General features: G+C 45.2%; 1 protein-coding gene across 1 annotated transcript in view; it reads right to left on the reverse strand.

Annotated features, from left to right (window-relative positions):
* Positions 1-17,079: 17,079 nt before the first annotated feature.
* Positions 17,080-26,313, reverse strand: part of SLC38A12 (solute carrier family 38 member 12) — a 31,195-nt gene continuing 21,961 nt past the window's right edge. Inside the window, exons 5-10 of the mRNA XM_075261905.1 lie at positions 25,548-25,629; positions 25,373-25,453; positions 23,259-23,358; positions 21,674-21,776; positions 21,125-21,218; positions 17,080-18,430 (exon numbers count right to left, since the gene is read on the reverse strand). Of these exons, the coding sequence (XP_075118006.1) occupies positions 17,670-18,430; positions 21,125-21,218; positions 21,674-21,776; positions 23,259-23,358; positions 25,373-25,453; positions 25,548-25,629 (1,221 nt within the window). The 3' untranslated portion in view covers positions 17,080-17,669. The remainder of the gene's footprint in view (positions 18,431-21,124; positions 21,219-21,673; positions 21,777-23,258; positions 23,359-25,372; positions 25,454-25,547; positions 25,630-26,313) is intronic.

Here is a 26,313-nt window from a genome sequence, read left to right on the forward strand (position 1 = left end):
CGTTTGACAGAGATTGAATGTGGGACTGGGAAAGCAGCAGGAACCTGTCTGAGATTCCCTGTCACGGAGACACATATGAAGAGAAATGGGGCCGGTGGAATGCGGCATTCTCAGGATGTGATCAGCGCCCTGCTGAGCGTCGCCCGCTGCGCCCACATGTGCCGGCACAAATAGGAGACAGACTGGCATCTTAAGTACAAAGCGCCGTAACCCAATTAGACGCGGTTCAGGATGGTAACGATAATCTGCAGATACCGCAGAGCAGGAGTCGCACCAGATGTCGCCACTTTCCAAGGTGCCTAGTACATTCAATAACTTATGACATTACTGGTGGTGGTCCGGATACCGAGACCCCCCACTAATGACTGAAACAAAGGGGTAAACTCTCTAGGAGGACAATATAGGAGAGCAAAGCTGCCAAAGCTGCCGAAATGTCACCAAACGAAACTTCTTGACTATGAGAAATCCTTGAAACGAGGAGCGGCGCAGTGCTAGAAAGTCTACAGCCCCGAGTGAGCGATCAGTGGGGTCTCAGGACACTGTCACCTATAAAAACTTCTCTCAGGACAAAAGCTTTTCAAAAAGTAATGAGTATCCCCTTAAAGAAAACTAAAATAAAAATCTGCACCCACATTAACCCCCGCCATCCCCAAACTCCTTCAGCCCAGAGGGTCTGTGTGGTGGTGATAGTGGTGGGAGTTGTTCCCCGTGGAACTTCCAGTTAGAAAGGAGTCCCATCTTACCCTGAGCCATGTGGTGGTGTTCAGAAGGGCCCTGATGGTAAGGAAGGAACGACTCAGGAGGCCGCGGTGCAACAAAGCCCAATATAACCTTATTGTGGTAATTTGTAACTCCAGGAGCTTCCTAATGGCAGTTGTAGATTCCACTGCGATGTCTGGTCCAAGACTTGGGATGAGGGTTGCCCAGTATAAGATGGTGGTGTAAGGTGTCTTTCCCCACTCCAAATACTTGGAGCAAACCGGTAGCAACATTCTGACCTTGCGGCTTGCAACGTGAGACTCCCATCATCTTATAGACAATCATCTTGGTTATCTCTTACAGAAAAGTGACTTGTAACTATTTAGCATATGATCAGTTCTGCAGATTCCTCTCATGTAACTATTTAGCATATGATCAGTTCTGCAGATTCTTCTCATGTAACTATTTAGCATATGATCAGTTCTGAAGATTCCTCCTCTCATGTAACTATTTAGCATATGATCAGTTCTGCAGATTCCTCTCATGTAACTATTTAGCATATGATCAGTTCTGCAGACTCCTCCTCTCATGTAACTATTTAGCATATGATCAGTTCTGCAGACTCCTCCTCTCATGTAACTATTTAGCATATGATCAGTTCTGCAGATTCCTCTCATGTAACTATTTAGCATATGATCAGTTCTGTAGATTCCTCTTCTCATGTAACTATTTAGCATATCATTAGTTCTGCAGATTCCTCCTCTCATGTAACTATTTAGCATATGATCAGTTCTGCAGATTCCTCTCATGTAACTATTTAGCATATGATCAGTTCTACAGATTCTTCTCATGTAACTATTTAGCATATGATCAGTTCTGCAGATTCCTCTCATGTAACTATTTAGCACATGATCAGTTCTGCAGACTCCTCCTCTCATGTAACTATTTAGCATATGATCAGTTCTACAGATTCTTCTCATGTAACTATTTAGCATATGATCAGTTCTGCAGATTCCTCTCATGTAACTATTTAGCATATGATCAGTTCTGCAGATTTCTCTCATGTAACTATTTAGCATATGATCAGTTCTGCAGACTCCTCCTCTCATGTAACTATTTAGCATATGATCAGTTCTGCAGACTCCTCCTCTCATGTAACTATTTAGCATATGATCAGTTCTGCAGATTCCTCTCATGTAACTATTTAGCATATGATCAGTTCTGCAGATTTCTCTCATGTAACTATTTAGCATATGATCAGTTCTGCAGACTCCTCCTCTCATGTAACTATTTAGCATATGATCAGTTCTGCAGACTCCTCTCATGTAACTATTTAACATATGATCAGTTCTGCAGATTCCTCTCATGTAACTATTTAGCATATGATCAGTTCTGCAGATTCCTCTCATGTAACTATTTAGCATATGATCAGTTCTGCAGATTCCTCACATGTAACTATTTAGCATATGATCAGTTCTGCAGATTCCTCTCATGTAACTATTTAGCATATGATCAGTTCTGCAGATTCCTCTCATGTAACTATTTAGCATATGATCAGTTCTGCAGATTCTTCTCATGTAACTATTTAGCATATGATCAGTTCTGCAGATTCCTCCTCTCATGTAACTATTTAGCATATGATCAGTTCTGCAGATTCCTCCTCTCATGTAACTATTTAGCATATCATTAGTTCTGCAGATTCCTCCTCTCATGTAACTATTTAGCATATGATCAGTTCTGCAGATTCCTCTCATGTAACTATTTAGCATATGATCAGTTCTACAGATTCTTCTCATGTAACTATTTAGCATATGATCAGTTCTGCAGACTCCTCCTCTCATGTAACTATTTAGCATATGATCAGTTCTACAGATTCTTCTCATGTAACTATTTAGCATATGATCAGTTCTGCAGATTCCTCCTCTCATGTAACTATTTAGCACATGATCAGTTCTGCAGACTCCTCCTCTCATGTAACTATTTAGCATATGATCAGTTCTGCAGACTCCTCCTCTCATGTAACTATTTAGCATATGATCAGTTCTGCAGATTCCTCTCATGTAACTATTTAGCATATGATCAGTTCTGCAGACTCCTCCTCTCATGTAACTATTTAGCATATGATCAGTTCTGCAGACTCCTCTCATGTAACTATTTAACATATGATCAGTTCTGCAGATTCCTCTCATGTAACTATTTAGCATATGATCAGTTCTGCAGATTCCTCTCATGTAACTATTTAGCATATGATCAGTTCTGCAGATTCCTCACATGTAACTATTTAGCATATGATCAGTTCTGCAGATTCCTCTCATGTAACTATTTAGCATATGATCAGTTCTGCAGATTCCTCTCATGTAACTATTTAGCATATGATCAGTTCTGCAGATTCTTCTCATGTAACTATTTAGCATATGATCAGTTCTGCAGATTCCTCCTCTCATGTAACTATTTAGCATATGATCAGTTCTGCAGATTCCTCCTCTCATGTAACTATTTAGCATATGATCAGTTCTGCAGACTCCTCTCATGTAACTATTTAGCATATGATCAGTTCTGCAGATTCCTCCTCTCATGTAACTATTTAGCATATGATCAGTTCTGCAGATTCCTCTCATGTAACTATTTAGCATATGATCAGTTCTGCAGATTCCTCTCATGTAACTATTTAGCATGTGATCAGTTCTGCAGATTCCTCTCATGTAACTATTTAGCATACGATCAGTTCTGCAGACTCCTCCTCTCATGTAACTATTTAGCATATGATCAGTTCTGCAGATTCCTCTCATGTAACTATTTAGCATATGATCAGTTCTGCAGATTCCTCTCATGTAACTATTTAGCATATGATCAGTTCTGCAGATTCCTCTCATGTAACTATTTAGCATTTGATCAGTTCTGCAGATTCCTCTCATGTAACTATTTAGCATATGATCAGTTCTGCAGATTCCTTTCATGTAACTATTTAGCATATGATCAGTTCTGCAGATTCCTCTTCTCATGTAACTATTTAGCATATGATCAGTTCTGCAGATTCTTCTCATGTAACTATTTCGCATATGATCAGTTCTGCAGATTCCTCTTCTCATGTAACTATTTAGCATATGATCAGTTCTGCAGATTCCTCTCATGTAACTATTTAGCATATGATCAGTTCTGCAGATTCTTCTCATGTAACTATTTAGCATATGATCAGTTCTGCAGATTCCTCCTCTCATGTAACTATTTAGCATATGATCAGCTCTGCAGACTCCTCCTCTCATGTAACTATTTAGCATATGATCAGTTCTGCAGATTCCTCCTCTCATGTAACTATTTAGCATATGATCAGTTCTGCAGATTCCTCCTCTCATGTAACTATTTAGCATATGATCAATTCTGCAGATTCCTCTCATGTAACTATTTAGCATATGATCAGTTCTGCAGATTCCTCTCATGTAACTATTTAGCATATGATCAGTTCTGCAGATTCCTCCTCTCATGTAACTATTTAGCATATGATCAGTTCTGCAGACTCCTCTCATGTAACTATTTAGCATATGATCAGTTCTGCAGATTCCTCCTCTCATGTAACTATTTAGCATATGATCAGTTCTGCAGATTCCTCCTCTCATGTAACTATTTAGCATATGATCAATTCTGCAGATTCCTCTCATGTAACTATTTAGCATATGATCAGTTCTGCAGATTCCTCTCATGTAACTATTTAGCATGTGATCAGTTCTGCAGATTCCTCTCATGTAACTATTTAGCATATGATCAGTTCTGCAGATTCCTCATGTAACTATTTAGCATATGATCAGTTCTGCAGACTCCTCCTCTCATGTAACTATTTAGCATATGATCAGTTCTGCAGACTCCTCTCATGTAACTATTTAGCATATGATCAGTTCTGCAGATTCCTCCTCTCATGTAACTATTTAGCATATGATCAGTTCCGCAGATTCCTCTCATGTAACTATTTAGCATATGATCAGTTCTGCAGACTCCTCCTCTCATGTAACTATTTAGCATATGATCAGTTCTGCAGATTCCTCCTCTCATGTAACTATTTAGCATATGATCAGTTCTGCAGATTCCTCTCATGTAACTATTTAGCATATGATCAGTTCTGCAGATTCCTCTCATGTAACTATTTAGCATATGATCAGTTCTGCAGACTCCTCCTCTCATGTAACTATTTAGCATATGATCAGTTCTGCAGATTCCTCCTCTCATGTAACTATTTAGCATATGATCAGTTCTGCAGATTCCTCTTCTCATGTAACTATTTAGCATATGATCAGTTCTGCAGATTCCTCTCATTTAACTATTTAGCATATGATCAGTTCTGCAGATTCCTCTCATGTAACTATTTAGCATATGATCAGTTCTGCAGACTCCTCTCATGTAACTATTTAGAATATGATCAGTTCTGCAGACTCCTCTCATGTAACTATTTAGCATATGATCAGTTCTGCAGACTTCTCCTCTCATGTAACTATTTAGCATATGATCAGTTCTGCAGACTCCTCTCATGTATCTATTTAGCATATGATCAGTTCTGCAGATTCCTCTCATGTAACTATTTAGCATATGATCAGTTCTACAGATTCTTCTCATGTAACTATTTAGCATATGATCAGTTCTGCAGATTCCTCCTCTCATGTAACTATTTAGCATATGATCAGTTCTGCAGATTCTTCTCATGTAACTATTTAGCATATGATCAGTTCTGCAGATTCCTCCTCTCATCTAACTATTTAGCATATGATCAGTTCTGCAGACTCCTCTTCTCATGTAACTATTTAGCATATGATCAGTTCTGCAGACTCCTCTCATGTAACTATTTAGCATATGATCAGTTCTGCAGATTCCTCTCATGTAACTATTTAGCATATGATCAGTTCTGCAGACTCCTCTCATGTAACTATTTAGCATATGATCAGTTCTGCAGATTCCTCCTCTCATGTAACTATTTAGCATATGATCAGTTCTGCAGATTCCTCTCATGTAACTATTTAGCATATGATCAGTTCTGCAGATTCCTCTCATGTAACTATTTAGCATATGATCAGTTCTACAGATTCTTCTCATGTAACTATTTAGCATATGATCAGTTCTGCAGATTCCTCCTCTCATGTAACTATTTAGCATATGATCAGTTCTGCAGAATCTTCTCATGTAACTATTTAGTATATGATCAGTTCTGCAGATTCCTCTCAAGTAACTATTTAGCATATGATCAGTTCTGCAGATTCCTCCTCTCATGTAACTATTTAGCATATGATCAGTTCTGCAGATTCCTCTTCTCATGTAACTATTTAGCATATGATCAGTTCTGCAGACTCCTCTCATGTAACTATTTAGCATATGATCAGTTCTGCAGACTCCTCCTCTCATGTAACTATTTAGCATATGATCAGTTCTGCAGACTCCTCCTCTCATGTAACTATTTAGCATATGATCAGTTCTGCAGATTCCTCTCATGTAACTATTTAGCATATGATCAGTTCTGCAGAATCTTCTCATGTAACTATTTAGTATATGATCAGTTCTGCAGATTCCTTTCATGTAACTATTTAGCATATGATCAGTTCTGCAGATTCCTCTCATGTAACTATTTAGCATATGATCAGTTCTGCAGATTCCTTGCATGTAACTATTTAGCATATGATCAGTTCTGCAGACTCCTCCTCTCATGTAACTATTTAGCATATGATCAGCTCTGCAGACTCCTCCTCTCATGTAACTATTTAGCATATGATCAGTTCTGCAGATTCCTCTTCTCATGTAACTATTTAGCATATGATCAGTTCTGCAGATTCCTCTTCTCATGTAACTATTTAGCATATGATCAGTTCTGCAGACTTCTCCTCTCATGTAACTATTTAGCATATGATCAGTTCTGCAGATTCCTCTCATGTAACTATTTAGCATATGATCAGTTCTGCAGATTCCTTTCATGTAACTATTTAGCATATGATCAGTTCTGCAGATTCCTCTTCTCATGTAACTATTTAGCATATGATCAGTTCTTCAGATTCCTCTTCTCATGTAACTATTTAGCATATGATCAGTTCTGCAGACTTCTCCTCTCATGTAACTATTTAGCATATGATCAGTTCTGCAGATTCCTCTCATGTAACTATTTAGCATATGATCAGTTCTGCAGATTCCTCTCATGTAACTATTTAGCATATATTCAGTTCTGCAGATTCCTCCTCTCATGTAACTATTTAGCATATGATCAGTTCTGCAGACTCCTCTCATGTAACTATTTAGCATATGATCAGTTCTGCAGACTCCTCTTCTCATGTAACTATTTAGCATATGATCAGTTCTGCAGATTCCTCCTCTCATGTAACTATTTAGCATATGATCAGTTCTGCAGACTCCTCCTCTCATGTAACTATTTAGCATATGATCAGTTCTGCAGATTCCTCTCATGTAACTATTTAGCATATGATCAGTTCTGCAGACTCCTCCTCTCATGTAACTATTTAGCATATGATCAGTTCTGCAGATTCCTCCTCTCATGTAACTATTTAGCATATGATCAGTTCTGCAGACTCCTCTCATGTAACTATTTAGTATATGATCAGTTCTGCAGATTCCTCCTCTCATGTAACTATTTAGCATATGATCAGTTCTGCAGATTCCTCCTCTCATGTAACTATTTAGCATATGATCAGTTCTGCAGACTCCTCCTCTCATGTAACTATTTAGCATATGATCAGTTCTGCAGATTCCTCTCATGTAACTATTTAGCATATGATCAGTTCTGCAGATTCCTCCTCTCATGTAACTATTTAGCATATGATCAGTTCTGCAGACTCCTCCTCTCATGTAACTATTTAGCATATGATCAGTTCTGCAGACTCCTCTCATGTAACTATTTAGTATATGATCAGTTCTGCAGACTCCTCTCATGTAACTATTTAGCATATGATCAGTTCTGCAGATTCCTCTCATGCAACTATTTAGCATATGATCAGTTCTGCAGATTCCTCTCATGTAACTATTTAGCATATGATCAGTTCTGCAGATTCCTCTCATGTAACTATTTAGCATATGATCAGTTCTGCAGATTCCTCTCATGTAACTATTTAGCATATGTTCAGTTCTGCAGATTCCTTTCATGTAACTATTTAGCATATGATCAGTTCTGCAGACTCCTCCTCTCATGTAACTATTTAGTATATGATCAGTTCTGCAGACTCCTCCTCTCATGTAACTATTTAGCATATGATCAGTTCTGCAGACTCCTCCTCTCATGTAACTATTTAGCATATGTTCAGTTCTGCAGATTATTCCTCTCATGTAACTATTTAGCATATGATCAGTTCTGCAGATTCCTCTCATGTAACTATTTAGCATATGATCAGTTCTGCAGATTCCTCTCATGTAACTATTTAGCATATGATCAGTTCTGCAGATTCCTCTCATGTAACTATTTAGCATATGATCAGTTCTGCAGAATCTTCTCATGTAACTATTTAGTATATGATCAGTTCTGCAGATTCCTTTCATGTAACTATTTAGCATATGATCAGTTCTGCAGATTCCTCTCATGTAACTATTTAGCATATGATCAGTTCTGCAGACTCCTCCTCTCATGTAACTATTTAGCATATGATCAGCTCTGCAGACTCCTCCTCTCATGTAAATATTTAGCATATGATCAGTTCTGCAGATTCCTCTTCTCATGTAACTATTTAGCATATGATCAGTTCTGCAGACTCCTCCTCTCATGTAACTATTTAGCATATGATCAGTTTTGCAGATTCCTCTTCTCATGTAACTATTTAGCATATGATCAGTTCTGCAGATTCCTCTCATGTAACTATTTAGCATATGATCAGTTCTGCAGATTCCTCTCATGTAACTATTTAGCATATATTCAGTTCTGCAGATTCCTCCTCTCATGTAACTATTTAGCATATGATCAGTTCTGCAGATTCCTCTCATGTAACTCTTTAGCATATGATCAGTTCTGCAGATTCCTCTCATGTAACTATTTAGCATATGATCAGTTCTGCAGATTCCTCTCATGTAACTCTTTAGCATATGATCAGTTCTGCAGATTCCTCTCATGTAACTATTTAGCATATGATCAGTTCTGCAGATTCCTCCTCTCATGTAACTATTTAGCATATGATCAGTTCTGCAGATTCCTCCTCTCATGTAACTATTTAGCATATGATCAGTTCTGCAGACTCCTCTCATGTAACTATTTAGTATATGATCAGTGCTGCAGATTCCTCCTCTCATGTAACTATTTAGCATATGATCAGTTCTGCAGATTCCTCCTCTCATGTAACTATTTAGCATATGATCAGTTCTGCAGACTCCTCCTCTCATGTAACTATTTAGTATATGATCAGTTCTGCAGACTCCTCTCATGTAACTATTTAGCATATGATCAGTTCTGCAGATTCCTCCTCTCATGTAACTATTTAGCATATGATCAGTTCTGCAGACTCCTCCTCTCATGTAACTATTTAGCATATGATCAGTTCTGCAGACTCCTCTTCTCATGTAACTATTTAGCATATGATCAGTTCTGCAGATTCCTCCTCTCATGTAACTATTTAGCATATGATCAGTTCTGCAGACTCCTCCTCTCATGTAACTATTTAGCATATGATCAGTTCTGCAGACTCCTCTCATGTAACTATTTAGTATATGATCAGTTTTGCAGACTCCTCTCATGTAACTATTTAGCATATGATCAGTTCTGCAGATTCCTCCTCTCATGTAACTATTTAGCATATGATCAGTTCTGCAGACTCCTCCTCTCATGTAACTATTTAGCATATGATCAGTTCTGCAGACTCCTCTCATGTAACTATTTAGCATATGATCAGTTCTGCAGACTCCTCTCATGTAACTATTTAGCATATGATCAGTTCTGCAGATTCCTCCTCTCATGTAACTATTTAGCATATGATCAGTTCTGCAGACTCCTCTTCTCATGTAACTATTTAGCATATGATCAGTTCTGCAGATTCCTCTCATGTAACTATTTAGCATATGATCAGTTCTGCAGATTCCTCTCATGTAACTATTTAGCATATGATCAGTTCTGCAGATTCCTCTCATGTAACTATTTAGCGTATGATCAGTTCTGCAGATTCCTCTCATGTAACTATTTAGCGTATGATCAGTTCTGCAGATTCCTCCTCTCATGTAACTATTTAGCATATGATCAGTTCTGCAGACTCCTCTTCTCATGTAACTATTTAGCATATGATCAGTTCTGCAGATTCCTCCTCTCATGTAACTATTTAGCATATGATCAGTTCTGCAGACTCCTCTCATGTAACTATTTAGTATATGATCAGTTCTGCAGACTCCTCTCATGTAACTATTTAGCATATGATCAGTTCTGCAGATTCCTCCTCTCATGTAACTATTTAGCATATGATCAGTTCTGCAGACTCCTCCTCTCATGTAACTATTTAGCATATGATCAGTTCTGCAGACTCCTCTCATGTAACTATTTAGCATATGATCAGTTCTGCAGACTCCTCTCATGTAACTATTTAGCATATGATCAGTTCTGCAGATTCCTCCTCTCATGTAACTATTTAGCATATGATCAGTTCTGCAGACTCCTCTTCTCATGTAACTATTTAGCATATGATCAGTTCTGCAGATTCCTCTCATGTAACTATTTAGCATATGATCAGTTCTGCAGAGTCCTCTCATGTAACTATTTAGCATATGATCAGTTCTGCAGATTCCTCTCATGTAACTATTTAGCATATGATCAGTTCTGCAGATTCCTCCTCTCATGTAACTATTTAGCATATGATCAGTTCTGCAGATTCCTCCTCTCATGTAACTATTTAGCATATGATCAGTTCTGCAGATTCTTCCTCTCATGTAACTATTTAGTATATGATCAGTTCTGCAGATTCCTCTCATGTAACTATTTAGCATATGATCAGTTCTGCAGATTCCTCTCATGTAACTATTTAGCATATGATCAGTTCTGCAGATTCCTCTCATGTAACTATTTAGCATATGATCAGTTCTGCAGATTCCTCCTCTCATGTAACTATTTAGCATATGATCAGTTCTGCAGATTCTTCCTCTCATGTAACTATTTAGTATATGATCAGTTCTGCAGATTCCTCTCATGTAACTATTTAGCATATGATCAGTTCTGCAGATTCCTCTCATGTAACTATTTAGCATATGATCAGTTCTGCAGATTCCTCTCATGTAACTATTTAGCATATGATCAGTTCTGCAGATTCCTCTCATGTAACTATTTAGCATATGATCAGTTCTGCAGATTCCTCTCATGTAACTATTTAGCATATGATCAGTTCTGCAGATTCCTCTCATGTAACTATTTAGCATATGATCAGTTCTGCAGATTCCTCTCATGTAACTATTTAGCATATGATCAGTTCTGCAGATTCCTCTCATGTAACTATTTAGCGTATGATCAGTTCTGCAGATTCCTCTCATGTAACTATTTAGCATATGATCAGTTCTGCAGATTCCTCCTCTCATGTAACTATTTAGCATATGATCAGTTCTGCAGACTCCTCTTCTCATGTAACTATTTAGCATATGATCAGTTCTGCAGATTCCTCCTCTCATGTAACTATTTAGCATATGATCAGTTCTGCAGACTCCTCTCATGTAACTATTTAGTATATGATCAGTTCTGCAGACTCCTCTCATGTAACTATTTAGCATATGATCAGTTCTGCAGATTCCTCCTCTCATGTAACTATTTAGCATATGATCAGTTCTGCAGACTCCTCCTCTCATGTAACTATTTAGCATATGATCAGTTCTGCAGACTCCTCTCATGTAACTATATCAGCATATGATCAGTTCTGCAGACTCCTCTCATGTAACTATTTAGCATATGATCAGTTCTGCAGATTCCTCCTCTCATGTAACTATTTAGCATATGATCAGTTCTGCAGACTCCTCTTCTCATGTAACTATTTAGCATATGATCAGTTCTGCAGATTCCTCTCATGTAACTATTTAGCATATGATCAGTTCTGCAGAGTCCTCTCATGTAACTATTTAGCATATGATCAGTTCTGCAGATTCCTCTCATGTAACTATTTAGCATATGATCAGTTCTGCAGATTCCTCCTCTCATGTAACTATTTAGCATATGATCAGTTCTGCAGATTCCTCCTCTCATGTAACTATTTAGCATATGATCAGTTCTGCAGATTCTTCCTCTCATGTAACTATTTAGCATATGATCAGTTCTGCAGACTCCTCCTCTCATGTAACTATTTAGCATATGATCAGTTCTGCAGATTCCTCTCATGTAACTATTTAGCATATGATCAGTTCTGCAGAATCTTCTCATGTAACTATTTAGTATATGATCAGTTCTGCAGATTCCTTTCATGTAACTATTTAGCATATGATCAGTTCTGCAGATTCCTCTCATGTAACTATTTAGCATATGATCAGTTCTGCAGATTCCTTGCATGTAACTATTTAGCATATGATCAGTTCTGCAGACTCCTCCTCTCATGTAACTATTTAGCATATGATCAGCTCTGCAGACTCCTCCTCTCATGTAACTATTTAGCATATGATCAGTTCTGCAGATTCCTCTTCTCATGTAACTATTTAGCATATGATCAGTTCTGCAGATTCCTCTTCTCATGTAACTATTTAGCATATGATCAGTTCTGCAGACTTCTCCTCTCATGTAACTATTTAGCATATGATCAGTTCTGCAGATTCCTCTCATGTAACTATTTAGCATATGATCAGTTCTGCAGATTCCTTTCATGTAACTATTTAGCATATGATCAGTTCTGCAGATTCCTCTTCTCATGTAACTATTTAGCATATGATCAGTTCTTCAGATTCCTCTTCTCATGTAACTATTTAGCATATGATCAGTTATTCCTCTCATGTAACTATTTAGCATATGATCAGTTCTGCAGATTCCTCTCATGTAACTATTTAGCATATGATCAGTTCTGCAGATTCCTCCTCTCATGTAACTATTTAGCATATGATCAGTTCTGCAGATTCTTCCTCTCATGTAACTATTTAGTATATGATCAGTTCTGCAGATTCCTCTCATGTAACTATTTAGCATATGATCAGTTCTGCAGATTCCTCTCATGTAACTATTTAGCATATGATCAGTTCTGCAGATTCCTCTCATGTAACTATTTAGCATATGATCAGTTCTGCAGATTCCTCTCATGTAACTATTTAGCATATGATCAGTTCTGCAGATTCCTCTCATGTAACTATTTAGCATATGATCAGTTCTGCAGATTCCTCTCATGTAACTATTTAGCATATGATCAGTTCTGCAGATTCCTCCTCTCATGTAACTATTTAGTATATGATCAGTTCTGCAGATTCCTCTCATGTTACAGTTTTGCTCCTAAAAATCAGAATTTTGATTATTTTGTAAATCCACCTTTGGTTTTCGTCACTTCCTGATCCTGTTGCTTCTCCATTAGATTCTCCAGCATGTTCTGACCATAATCTGATCCCAGTTCTCTTGTTTTCTGCCTCAACATAAAGTATTTTTTCGAGGCAGAAAAGACCTTAAAATTTGCTGTTTAAATCTCGGTGGGAATAAACCCTAAGGATGCCAGTGTATATGGCGGACTCTATAGGACACCTATATATAGCCATAGAGTGGTCAGGAGAGGATTGAGGAACAAGACAAGGTGATGACTTGACCTTCAAATTCCCAGACCTCAGTCCCATTGAGTATTTGTGGTATGGAAAAAACTAAACGGTGTTTCTGCTACTATATTATATTATTACATTTCTATATTAATACATCCTCCAATAGAACCATATAGAAGCAGCAGCTGAGTGCACGCAGTATCTCCCGGGGTGTTTAACCGGGTACAAGATGCAGAGAAAAAAAACACCTTCACTCCAGCACTCAAACGTAAAAGTTAAATTTTATTCTGTTTTGGACAAGCTGGAGTGAACGCTTTTTTCCTCTGCATTTGTGGTATGGGCCCGAACTGGCAGAATGGGGGGAACTTACTGACACAACTACACATGTATTGTGGGGTACACGGGTACAAGAATGGGGCATTGTTGGTGCACGGCCTCATTGTTCCTTCTCCACCTCACTTGGAGCCGCCTTGGCCTGACAAATTTACTCTAACTCCTGCCAGGAAGCTGCTGTTACCTCTGCCTGAATAAATATATATATATATATATACACACACGTATACTGTGTTACTGATGTTCTATATATACATACACACACGTATACTATGTTACTAATTCTCTCTCTATACATATACACATACATACACACACATATACTCTGTTACCGATGTTTTTTCTCTCTCTCTCTCTCTCTCTCTATATACACACGTATACTATGTTACTGATGTTCTGGATATACACATACACATATACACACACATATACTATGTTACTAATGTTCTCTCTCTCTATACATATACACACACTTATACTATGTTACTGATGTTCTATATATACATACACACACACGTATACTGTGTTACTGATGCTCTATATATGTATATATACACTGTACCACACTGACTAGTATGTCGGACATATCTGCCCAGTAACCTGCCTGCCATCCCAGAATAAGATCTTCGCGAGTGTAAGTCATTCATTTAACACATTTTCGGTCGGTTTTCCTCCTCCGATAGGGTGACAGCAGGTCCGCGGGATGTCACACAGTTATAACAGCGGGCGCCCTGTCACTCAACACTGGCAAAGCGACAACTCTTCTAAAAGTGTGTGCCAGGTCAATGCCAGGTGAGGCGAGTGTGCGCCAAGCTTAATCTCCTCTAATGCCTTAGCCGTTCTGGCCATCTGTGCCGCACTAAGAACCTCGGAAACAAGTAACACGGCCGGCGCAGGATGTGCTCAGAATAATGCAGCCCATCACTGCCGCAGGGAGGCCACTGGACCTGGACCACCACTACCCTGATGTCACCTGTAATGGGTCGGGCGGGGGTCTCCACTCTCCCCCAACAGGAAGATAAAATAAGAATTAGGACATGGCAAGTCCTTGTGTCCTTAGGGGAGATAAGGTGGATGGACTGCTCTCCAGCCGAGTGTGCATGTGTATGGGGGGGGAGGGGAGACAGGCCAAAAGCTGAACATCTAAATGTATAAATAGGACTAGTGACCCCGTTATAGTCTATGGGGCCCACGGATTTCCTAGCGTAACTGCTTTTTATGCTTCTCTTCTGCTGGCGCTCTCTCGCGCATGCGTGGCTGCTTCTCTTCTGCTGGCGCTCTCTCGCGCATGCGTGGCTGCTTCTCTTCTGCTGGCGCTCTCTCGCGCATGCGTGGCTGCTTCTCTTCTGCTGGCGCTCTCTCGCGCATGCGTGGCTGCTTCTCTTCTGCTGGCGTTCTCTCGCGCATGCGTGGCTGCTTCTCTTCTGCTGGCGCTCTCTCGCGCATGCGTGGCTGCTTCTCTTCTGCTGGCGCTCTCTCGCGCATGCGTGGCTGCTTCTCTTCTGCTGGCGCGCTCTCGCGCATGCGTGGCTGCTTCTCTTCTGCTGGCGCGCTCTCGCGCATGCGTGGCTGCTTCTCTTCTGCTGGCGCTCTCTCGCGCATGCGTGGCTGCTTCTCTTCTGCTGGCGCTCTCTCGCGCATGCGTGGCTGCTTCTCTTCTGCTGGCGCTCTCTCGCGCATGCGTGGCTGCTTCTCTTCTGCTGGCGCTCTCTCGCGCATGCGTGGCTGCTTCTCTTCTGCTGGCGCTCTCTCGCGCATGCGTGGCTGCTTCTCTTCTGCTGGCGCTCTCTCGCGCATGCGTGGCTGCTTCTCTTCTGCTGGCGCTCTCTCGCGCATGCGTGGCTGCTTCTCTTCTGCTGGCGCTCTCTCGCGCATGCGTGGCTGCTTCTCTTCTGCTGGCGCTCTCTCGCGCATGCGTGGCTGCTTCTCTTCTGCTGGCGTTCTCTCGCGCATGCGTGGCTGCTTCTCTTCTGCTGGCGCTCTCGCGCATGCGTGGCTGCTTCTCTTCTGCTGGCGCTCTCTCGCGCATGCGTGGCTGCTTCTCTTCTGCTGGCGTTCTCTCGCGCATGCGTGGCTGCTTCTCTTCTGCTGGCGCTCTCTCGCGCATGCGTGGCTGCTTCTCTTCTGCTGGCGCTCTCTCGCGCATGCGTGGCTGCTTCTCTTCTGCTGGCGCTCTCTCGCGCATGCGTGGCTGCTTCTCTTCTGCTGGCGTTCTCTTGCGCATGCGTGGCTGCTTCTCTTCTGCTGGCGTTCTCTTGCGCATGCGTGGCTGCTTCTCTTCTGCTGGCGTTCTCTTGCGCATGCGTGGCTGATTCTCTTCTGCTGGCGTTCTCTGGAGTTAGCTATGTAGGTAGGGCTAGAGGTCCGCAGGCTAGCTAGGGAAACAGAGGGGTGTTTATAAGGGAGGAAGTGAAAGCGGATCCTTAGGCAGATTGGAGAGCGGGCTCAGCCCCCTCCCCCCCGAGGACTGCAATACCAAGTGCAGCCACTCTGCAATGTAGGGCTCTGTGTTTGGCAGCCGTGCTATGTCTTGGACCCCTCCCACCAAGAAAACCGTGTAATAGAAATGTAGATTCAACTTTAAAGGGGATTTCTGGGGATTTCCTATTGCTGAGGTCTCCTGCTCCGAGCACTGGAAGGTGATAGACAAGGGGTGACACCTGGCACCCCCCCTTCCCCAGTGTACCCGCTACAAACACAGCGCCATCTAGTGGCCATACTTGCTTAGCACAGCTCAGTCCCATTATGGGGCTAGGCAGCCTTAAAGGGAGTGTTGGCTGTAAATTGGTCATAAACCTGACGGCCAGACCTCGTACAGGAAATTCTCTGTTATTCAGGAAAGTTTTCATGGAAATGGATATTTTCTGTGTATGTAAATGAGGGAGGAGGTTGGGGGCGTGTCTTAGTGTGCCTACACAGTGTGTGGACCATTAAAGAGATTACTCACCGGAACGCAGCAGCTCCTTAGTCATCATGATGTGATCACTGGGGGGTCCAACGTCCAAGCCCCCCACCCATCACATACTGATGACAATGGCCCTGTATGTGCACAAAGATCTCAGGCGATGCCTTACTGTTTAGTTATAATGTGATGTGTGAACAGACCCCTAGAACACGCAAATATTACAGCGCAGGACGCGTTTCATAGGCGACGGGACTTTCCCTTTAAGCCTGTACAGTATATATGAGGGCACAGTATATATATATTCCATAGACAACAGGCAGAGCCGATCCCCGGCAGTAATGGGCTCATAAATCACCCCCACCCCCTTCTGGAGAGAGAGGAGATGGGGGAGGGGCGGCCAGGAATCTAATCAGCGCCACCAGCATCTGTAATCAGCGGGGGTGGGGGGGCGAGCGAGGGGCCCAGCCCTTCACCAAATACACAGACAGGGTCTCCAATCTCTCATTTTATTATAGGTCCTCATATACACCCCAAGGCACGAGCTGTGCCCACATTCCCTTTAAGTGCGCTATAGGCAATGCCTTCCTGACAGTGAACCCTTTATATGCCAGAAAGAAGACAAGGCACTGTTAAAGGGAGTGCGTCCGATGACTCCGCCCTACCAAATAACGTCAAGGGCAGCAGCAGCCAACACCTTTCTGGCCACAGTGTCAAAAAAGTCAACTTTACCCATTATGCAAATGAGGTGGCAAGTGGCATGAAGGCGGGGTCATCACTAGCGGGCACTTGCCAGCCTCAGCCTATATAACAGATGTCTCCCACATGTGCTGCATAGCATGTGATATAACCCAGGGGGCACCTGCCATGTCTGATGTCACAGGGCTCCATGAGGTCATAGGCAGGGGCACCTGATGACATCACTACCTGCTTCTAAGTACCCTACCAAGTCATGGGGGTCATTTGGTGGGGCAGAATCATCGGCCGACTCCCTCTATATACAATGACATGATTTATCCAGTGAGCACAGGGCCCAGCCCCAGAAGCCACCAGGGCCGCTCATGTGTCCGGCACACGGCGGTCAGGCTTGTAGCGCTCACAGGTTGACATCAGTCAAGATTATGTTGGCGGTGACATATATGAAGCAGGAGAAGGCCCAGAGCAGAACAAACCAGACCCAGCCCACTTGTCGAAAGGGAGAGCGGTGTTTGTTGCGACTGTCGGCTCCATAGACCAGGGCGGAGTCTTTGCGGCTGCAGAACACCAGAAAGGCCGGGATCACATACTGGATGCCATTCCCTGCGTAGGCGCCAGTGACGCTCACCAGGATCTCCAGGTGGTTTGTACAGAACGCCACAATGATCGGCGGCACCAGTGTAATGAGGGGAAACACCACACGGTCCACCAGCCACGGGTACGTGCCACCGTCCCGATGAAAAAGAGTCTTCCAGTTGTTTCGTAAGGTCACGGCAATGATGGGGAAATTGGTGCTAATGGTGAAGACTGGGAAAAGCCCAAGGAAGTAGCCGATGACGGCGGGAACAAAGGGGCTGCAGCCGCTGAAGTTGAGGGTGTACATGTCCATGAGACTGGCCGAGGAGAAGCAGAAGATGGCGGTGAAGCACAGCAGGCTGTAGAAGGACAGGACCAGCACGTAGTCCAGGAGGACCAGGCCTGTCAGGTGTCTCTTCCTGGACACGGGGGTGAGCAGTGAGGGCAGAGAGTGCTGGCACATGAACGAGTACACACACACCCCAAAGAGATTCCGGATCCCCGAAGCATTGGCCAGAGGGGGTTTTCCTTCTCCTTTACCTTCGCCAATACGGATGAGCGCCATCACGATCATGATGATGAAAGCTGCAGTAAAATACAAGAGGGGTTAAGTCATGTGAATGGCGCGGCGCCCACCCCCTGAAATAGGACTAGCGGCACGCCGGGCACTCAAGGGTTAAACGGTTGTCTTCACGATTTATGAGACCGACTCCGATGAGAACAAAGTGGCAGTAAAGCTGCGAAAACTCATTAGCCGCTCCATAAATCACTGGAGGAAGCGAGGACGGCCTGGGCCACAAAGGGTTACGTGTGCTTAGCGTGTGGCTGGCGGTGACGTGACATTTAGACGTGATCTGGTTTATGGATTTTAATCTCTTTCCGCCTGCGGCCGCTCAGAGGGATCAGGCTTTCCACAAAGCGGACAAAATCTATCAATAACTTCAGATCAGCAGAAGTTACCAAACTACACATGTAGATACCAAGCGGGTGAGATTATGTGAGGAGACAGCGCCCCCTCCTGTCAGCAGGCTGGGTGTGGTATTACAGCTCAGCCATATTCACTAGACACTGAAGGACACATGAGAACTCACACTCGGGCTCTGTGCACACCGTAAGCTTGGTGTATAGGTCACAGGTCACACCTACAGGGCCGCAGGGTGTAGGTCACATCTATAGGGCCGTACGGTGTAGGTCACATCTATAGGGCGTGTAGGTCACATCTATAGGGCCGCAGGGTGTAGGTCACATCTATAAGGCCGTACGGTGTAGGTCACATCTATAGGGCGTGTAGGTCACATCTATAGGGCCGCAGGGTGTAGGTCACATCTATAGGGCCGCAGGGTGTAGGTCACATCTATAGGGCCGTACGGTGTAGGTCACATCTATAGGGCGTGTAGGTCACATCTATAGGGCTGTAGGGTGTAGGTCACATCTATAGGGCTGTAGGGTGTAGGTCACATCTATAGGGCGTGTAGGTCACATCTATAGGGCTGTAGGGTGTAGGTCACATCTATAGGGCGTGTAGGTCACATCTATAGGGCCGCAGGGTGTAGGTCACATCTATAGGGCCGCAGGGTGTAGGTCACATCTATAGGGCCGCAGGGTGTAGGTCACATCTATAGGGCGTGTAGGTCACATCTATAGGGCTGTAGGGTGTAGGTCACATCTATAGGGCGTGTAGGTCACATCTATAGGGCCGCAGGGTGTAGGTCACATCTATAGGGCCGCAGGGTGTAGGTCACATCTATAGGGCCGTAGGGTGTAGGAGACATCTATAGGGCCGTAGGGTGTAGGTCACATCTATAGAGCCGTAGGGTGTAGGTCACATCTATAGAGCCGCAGGGTGTAGGTCACTTCTATAGGGCCGCAGGGTGTAGGTCACTTCTATAGGGTTTTCTTACACTGCAAGGCATTGCAAAGACAGGGCATTTTTAATTTCAATGGCTAATACTTTCTGGTTGTGGCTTTCTCTCCTCTCTCTCTAGAAACCATATACACATGGTCAAGCCAAGTGTGCATGCGTGTGCATGTGTGTGTGTGTGGGGGGGGGGGGTTTGGCTAAATAGCAGTCAGCTGAACCGCAGGTAATGAATGTGTAAGGCTGCCTTATGGCTAAAGAGCAATAATCAGCCACAGACACTCTCAGGCCCTGTATCGTGTCCGTGGTATGTCCACGCCCTCCTACACGGAGCCCTGATGTTCTATCCACAAGACATTGGTATGTGATCACCTGGACCCTCCACAGACCAGCGGTGGTGGCAGTGATGACTGGGCGCTGAAGGCTACTGCAGTGGACATGGAGGGCTACAGGTTCTGCCATGTAAGTAACAGCCATACAGGGCCACAGCCATACAGGGCATGGGGCCGCAGCCATACAGGGCATGGGGCCGCTACACTGCTCCTATTATCTGCACTCGCTCCCTATCCACTGCTATAGATTCTGGTGCCTAAACAGCTGATCTCTGGGGGTCTGTGGATCGAACCCCCATAATCACATACCAATGACTGGCGTATTACTTCATCAGTAGCAAAAATGGATTTTGGGCCGGACAAACCCTTTCACACTGTAACTTTATTATCTGTAGGGCCAATCACCTCCCAATGTCACCCTATACACCTGATGATAGACCACGTCACCACCCCATGTCACCCTATACCGCTCACACCTCATGATAGACCACGTTACCACCCCGTGTCACCCTATACCGCTAACACCTGATGATAGACCACGTCACCACCCCGTCATCCTATACTGCTCACACCCCATGTCACCCTATACCGCTCACACCTCATGATAGACCCCATCATCACCCCATGTCACCCTATACTGCTCAATCCTGATGACAGACCCCATCATCACACCATGTCGCCCTATAACACTAACACCTGATGATAGACCACGTCACCACCCCGTCATCCTATACTGCTCACAACTCATGTCACCCTATACTGCTCAATCCTGATGACAGACCCCATCACCACCCCATGTCGCCCTATACTGCTCACACCTGATGACAGACCCCATCACCACCCCATGTCACCCTATACTGCTCAATCCTGATGACAGACCCCATCACCACCCCATGTCGCCCTATACTGCTCACACCTGATGACAGACCACGTCACCACCCCATGTCGCCCTATAGACCCAGCGTTCACACCACTGCACAGAATCCATGGCTGCCGTGTCGGTGCAGATATGATTGATTTCTATGGCGGCTGAGATGAGAATATAATAAGGTCACCGGCTGCAGGCGACGCTTCATTTCTGCCACTCACCGATCCATCTCATTAGTGACGTCAGAATCTGGAGATATTTGGTCTTCTGCACATTGAAGAAAGTGAAAGGCCCAAGGCACAGTGTGAATACAGCCTAGAAAAGAAAGAGAAGGCGGCCGTCAGCCTGCAGCAATACACTGGGGACTCACTCCAGGACTAACATGCTCACATCCAAACCATGTCCGACACCCGGATGATCCCCCCCCCCCCATCAGCTCTCTGCAGAGGCCGCTCAGACTCGCACAGTGCCATACATTATGCAGAGGCTGTTCTTGGTATTGCATCTTCACCCTATCCACCTGAAGGGGACTGCAGCATGGTCATGTGACTGGACTGAAGTGATGAAACAGCTGGTCAGTGGCGGTGCCCGGGAGTCAGACACAGGAACTATATATAGATAGGTCATTGAAGCCCCTCTCACCGCTTTATGGGACCAGTGCCTGGAGCTTTCCTGCCCGCTGGGACCCTAAAATCTAAAGGATTCTTACTTGGGGCTTTGTTTCTGGAGAAGCTGGACAACCATTGACTATAGTCAGGAGAATAACCCACCAGGTAGATGCGGTACGCGTCAATCCTTCGGATGTGTCCCCAACAGGGGTCCGTGTCATTTTTCTCTCCAGCTTGAGTTCCACACGATTCATTCCCAGTAAAACTACAGGACAGAAAGGAAGACAATCTGATAGTGTGCACGACGGCCGACAACGCTCAGCACAGGCCAGTCACACACCAAGGCGGCCATGACAGGAGGGGCTCCATGACCACCAGAGCAGCGGCTTTAATCTATGGAGTCAGGACGCCGCTACGGAGCAGCACGTGGGAAATCTCTGATGGATAAAAAAGAACCTAAAAAGCTTCTCAGACGGAGGTTTCTGGAGAGATTAGCAGCTACTAAGAGGATTTATGCGCTCACTTACTCCGAGCAGCGCAAAAGTACACGAAACAGAAATCACCAGGAGCTGGATCTACTAAAAGGTTAACCCTAACCCGGCAACAACAGACGGGCTGCGGCCTCCCCCGGCGGCAACAACAGACAGGCTGCGGCCTCCCCAGGCGGCAACAACAGACAGGCTGCGGCATCCCCCAGCAACAACAGACAGGCTGCAGCCTCCCCAGGCGGCAACAACAGACGGGCTGCGGCCTCCCCCGGTGGCAACAACAGACGGGCTGCGGCCTCCCCCGGCGGCAACAACAGACGGGCTGCGGCCTCCCCCGGCGGCAACAACAGACGGGCTGCGGCATCCCCCAGCAACAACAGACGGGCTGCGGCCTCCGCCGGCGGCAACAACAGACAGGCTGCGGCCTCCCCCGGCGGCAACAACAGACAGGCTGCGGCCTCCCCCGGCGGCAACAACAGACAGGCTGCGGCCTCCCCCGGCGGCAACAACAGACAGGCTGCGGCCTCCCCCGGCGGCAACAACAGACAGGCTGCGGCCTCCCCCGGCGGCAACAACAGACGGGCTGCGGCCTCCCCCGGCGGCAACAACAGACAGACTGCGGCCTCCCCCGGCAACAACAGACGGGCTGCGGCATCCCCCAGCAACAACAGACAGGCTGCGGCCTCCCCCGGCGGCAACAACAGACAGACTGCGGCCTCCCCCGGCAACAACAGACGGGCTGCGGCCTCCCCCGGCGGCAACAACAGACAGACTGCGGCCTCCCCCGGCAACAACAGACGGGCTGCGGCATCCCCCAGCAACAACAGACAGGCTGCGGCCTCCCCCGGCGGCAACAACAGACAGGCTGCGGCCTCCCCCGGCAGCAACAACAGACGGGCTGCGGCCTCCCCCGGCGGCAACAACAGACAGGCTGCGGCCTCCCCCGGCGGCAACAACAGACAGGCTGCGGCCTCCCCCGGCGGCAACAACGGACGGGCTGCGGCCTCCCCCGGCAACAACAGACAGGCTGCGGCCTCCCCGGACTGCAGACAACTCTATTTTAGTATATACCTGTATGACAGATTTCCAGGAGGAATAACAGAGGACCCGCATAAGACTCTAAGAATCTATAACTGTTTGGGGCATACAATTGTTTGGTAAGACAGGGGTGTCAGGAGAGAGGAAGGGTCCTCCTAAAAGCTGCTGTACAGACTTGTACCCCAAGTTGTGCCAAACCCCACACACGCATAGCTACTTACCATGTGACCTGAACAAGAGACAGCGGTACCGCCGTTGCATATATGGCCAGGTCTCCATACAGGTAGACAATGATGCAAAGATAAAACAGGTTTACGCCAACTGGAAGAGACAAAGGTGTAAGCGTTCCGACATTGCTGCCTCCAGTCATATGAAGTACCTAAGAAAACTTTACATCAGGATGTGCGCCCCCTGCAGGCTGAAGATGAATGGCAGAGCTGGGCAGCCGTCCCGATGGAGGCGCTATACCGGATCCTGACAACCCAGACCTACCGCTTGTGATCTTGGTACCGCCTAAGACCTCGTGTCATTCGTGGCGCTGCAGAGACCTGACCTACAGAAGACTCTTTCTCGCCTCTCATTTGGGAGACCAGTTTGGTTTATTGGGGGATTATCCCTTATGGCCAAGACTTCCCCCCACCAGGTTACTCTCAATGATATGACCTGGCACTACCTCTCAGACCGAGGCTTCCTAGATCCAGGGAATGTGACACCAGGCGTCCCTGACATATTCCCAATCCTCACCACATGGTGCCACGTCTTCCTGGCTTTACTCCTGGTGTCAGAGCTGGCAATGAGTGGGGATGCGGGGCCCGGGTACCATGTTCTAGACTTGTGAGATCCCCCATGACAGTGTCACCTCTCCGCTCTCCCCAGGTGCCCCACAGGCCCCTCCTGACGGACACCTGGGCAGTTATGGGCGACCACCAAGTATGGAGAATCTTATGGGGCAGATGAAATGCTTTGCACCACCTAGGGACCTCTCCTGGTGGGGTGACTATTGGGCCACTTCTCTTCTTTGGTTTTCCTTTTTGTTCCGTCCTCTCTTATAAGCCAGACCGGACTAATATCACATTCCCACATTTCATGGATTTTGGGGACATTTATGTGGATTTAGTGACCAGTGGACCCGAGACCTCCATTGTTTCCCGAACGTCTATTACTGAGCACACTGATCGCCCGTCTCATGGTCTTCACATGAAGGATTCCTGACTACTAAAGGGGTTGAAGGGAATTGGTTGTTTGTACCAAAAATCTGCCACTTCCTCCATATCCTGAAGTAGTGGTGGAGCCTGGCATGTAATGGCACACGGACCCTCAAAATAGGACCGGCGACTACGACCTCAATCCAAGGCCGGTCCTTGCTCAGGTTCACACCCATGCGTTTCCCCGCAGAGTCCATAGACTATAATGGCATCCGGCATACTGTGCGGGGGGCAATAATGTGGCATTATACTGTGCGGGGGGAAGTAACGTGGCATTATACTGTGCAGAGGCACTACGTGGCATTATACTGTGCGGGGGGCAATAATGTGGCATTATACTGTGCGGGGGGCAATAATGTGGCATTATACTGTGCGGGGGGAAGTAACGTGGAATTATACTGTGCGGGGGGCAATAATGTGGCATTATACTGTGCGGGGGGCAATAATGTGGCATTATACTGTGGAGGGCCCTAACAAGGCATTATACTGTGCAGGGGGCACTAATATGGCATTATACCGTGCAAGGGGCACTAATGTGGAATTATACCGTGTGGGGGGCAATAATGTGGCATTATACTGTGCGGGGGGCAATAATGTGGCATTATACTGTGCAGGGGCCCTAACAAGGCATTATACTGTACAGGGGGCACTAATATGGTATTATACTGTGCGGGTAGTGACTAACGTGGCATTATACTGTAGTGGGGCATGAAGGAACATTACACTGTGGGTACTGACATTAGTGCCCCCCTTAGGTTCAGGAGGGTATCACATAAGAATATCCTCGTATGCTCTCTGCTAGGAGAGGGAATAACATGCAAGAAGTCCACGCTCCCCTCCCCCGGGGCACAGTCAGGCTGTGCACAGACAATGACGGTCTATCACGGCCTCTGCTCCTTTCTTCTCCTTCAGCAGCCGCTCTCTGAGGCTGGAGGACAATTTAGACCCCGTAGCTCAGGATCGGTTGGGGCTATGAGGATGAGCTTGGGTTCATTAGAAAGATGAGAACCTCACGATAGTCCTCACAGATTCATCCATCTTCAGGCAGCAGCCGGTGACACCGGGCACTAAGGAGGCCAAATAATATATAGTAGAATATACCGTAGTAATAATAATAGCGCACTCCATACCTTTATTAAAGAACATGGACGCCATCTGGCCCATCTCCACCCGCTCCACTATTTCATATGGATCAGACAAACCACGACGTTCTGAATAAATAAATGAAAATGTGAAAAACATTGCAAAAACCCAAGACTGTATAAGAAGGGAGATGGCGGTGGCATTCGCCAAGCAGATACTCACGCACGGACAGGATGGGGCGGATCTCTGAATTTTCGCAGCCATCAGGAGATTCATTATCAGAGTTTTCAGAGGATTCGGCTTCCTGAAAATCAGACAATTTGTCAATAAGCGGACAGACCTGGGTTATCACCGTCCATGTCCTGGACGAGCACAAAGCAACTGGAAGGAAGTAAAGGACCCCCCCCCCCCCCCCCCCCCCGTGTAGATGGCAGATACATTAACCCCTTAATGACCAGCTAGCACCTTCTTCCCCACATTCGGTCTTGTGACCACTTGGGATTCCTATGATGGCACAAGAACCCTAAGGTGTAAACCCCAATAAAGTTACCGCACATGTTCCAACCGCAACGTCTCAGGAGACTCTGGAAGAGATAGGAAAGAAAGTCTGTAAATAGAAGACAATAAAACATCGGCCTATACATTATATATACATTATATACACAGACATATATACTATATACATTACAAGGGGGACCCAAAAGTTTCCAGAATGAGGCTGCTGCGCGCGCAGTTTTCGTAGTACACAATTCTACAGCTAGTTATTTGTTTAACCGCGCCGTCTGAGTCAGTGTGCCAAGCGGTGTTGATGCGGAAGGTTTCGTCTACCCGCAGTGAATGTTCTTGTAAGAGCGGTTTTGTCCAGCCGTCGTTTCTCTTCAAGGAGACGTTTTAGGAGCAGCGCGCGGCGGTGAAGTTTTGCTTTCTGCTCGGGAAAAAGGCATCGAAAACCGTTCAAATGTTGAAGACCGCTTACAAGGGTGACGCT

This window comes from Leptodactylus fuscus, unplaced genomic scaffold (assembly GCF_031893055.1).
Source record: "Leptodactylus fuscus isolate aLepFus1 unplaced genomic scaffold, aLepFus1.hap2 HAP2_SCAFFOLD_61, whole genome shotgun sequence".
NCBI classification, from domain to species: Eukaryota; Metazoa; Chordata; class Amphibia; order Anura; family Leptodactylidae; genus Leptodactylus; species Leptodactylus fuscus.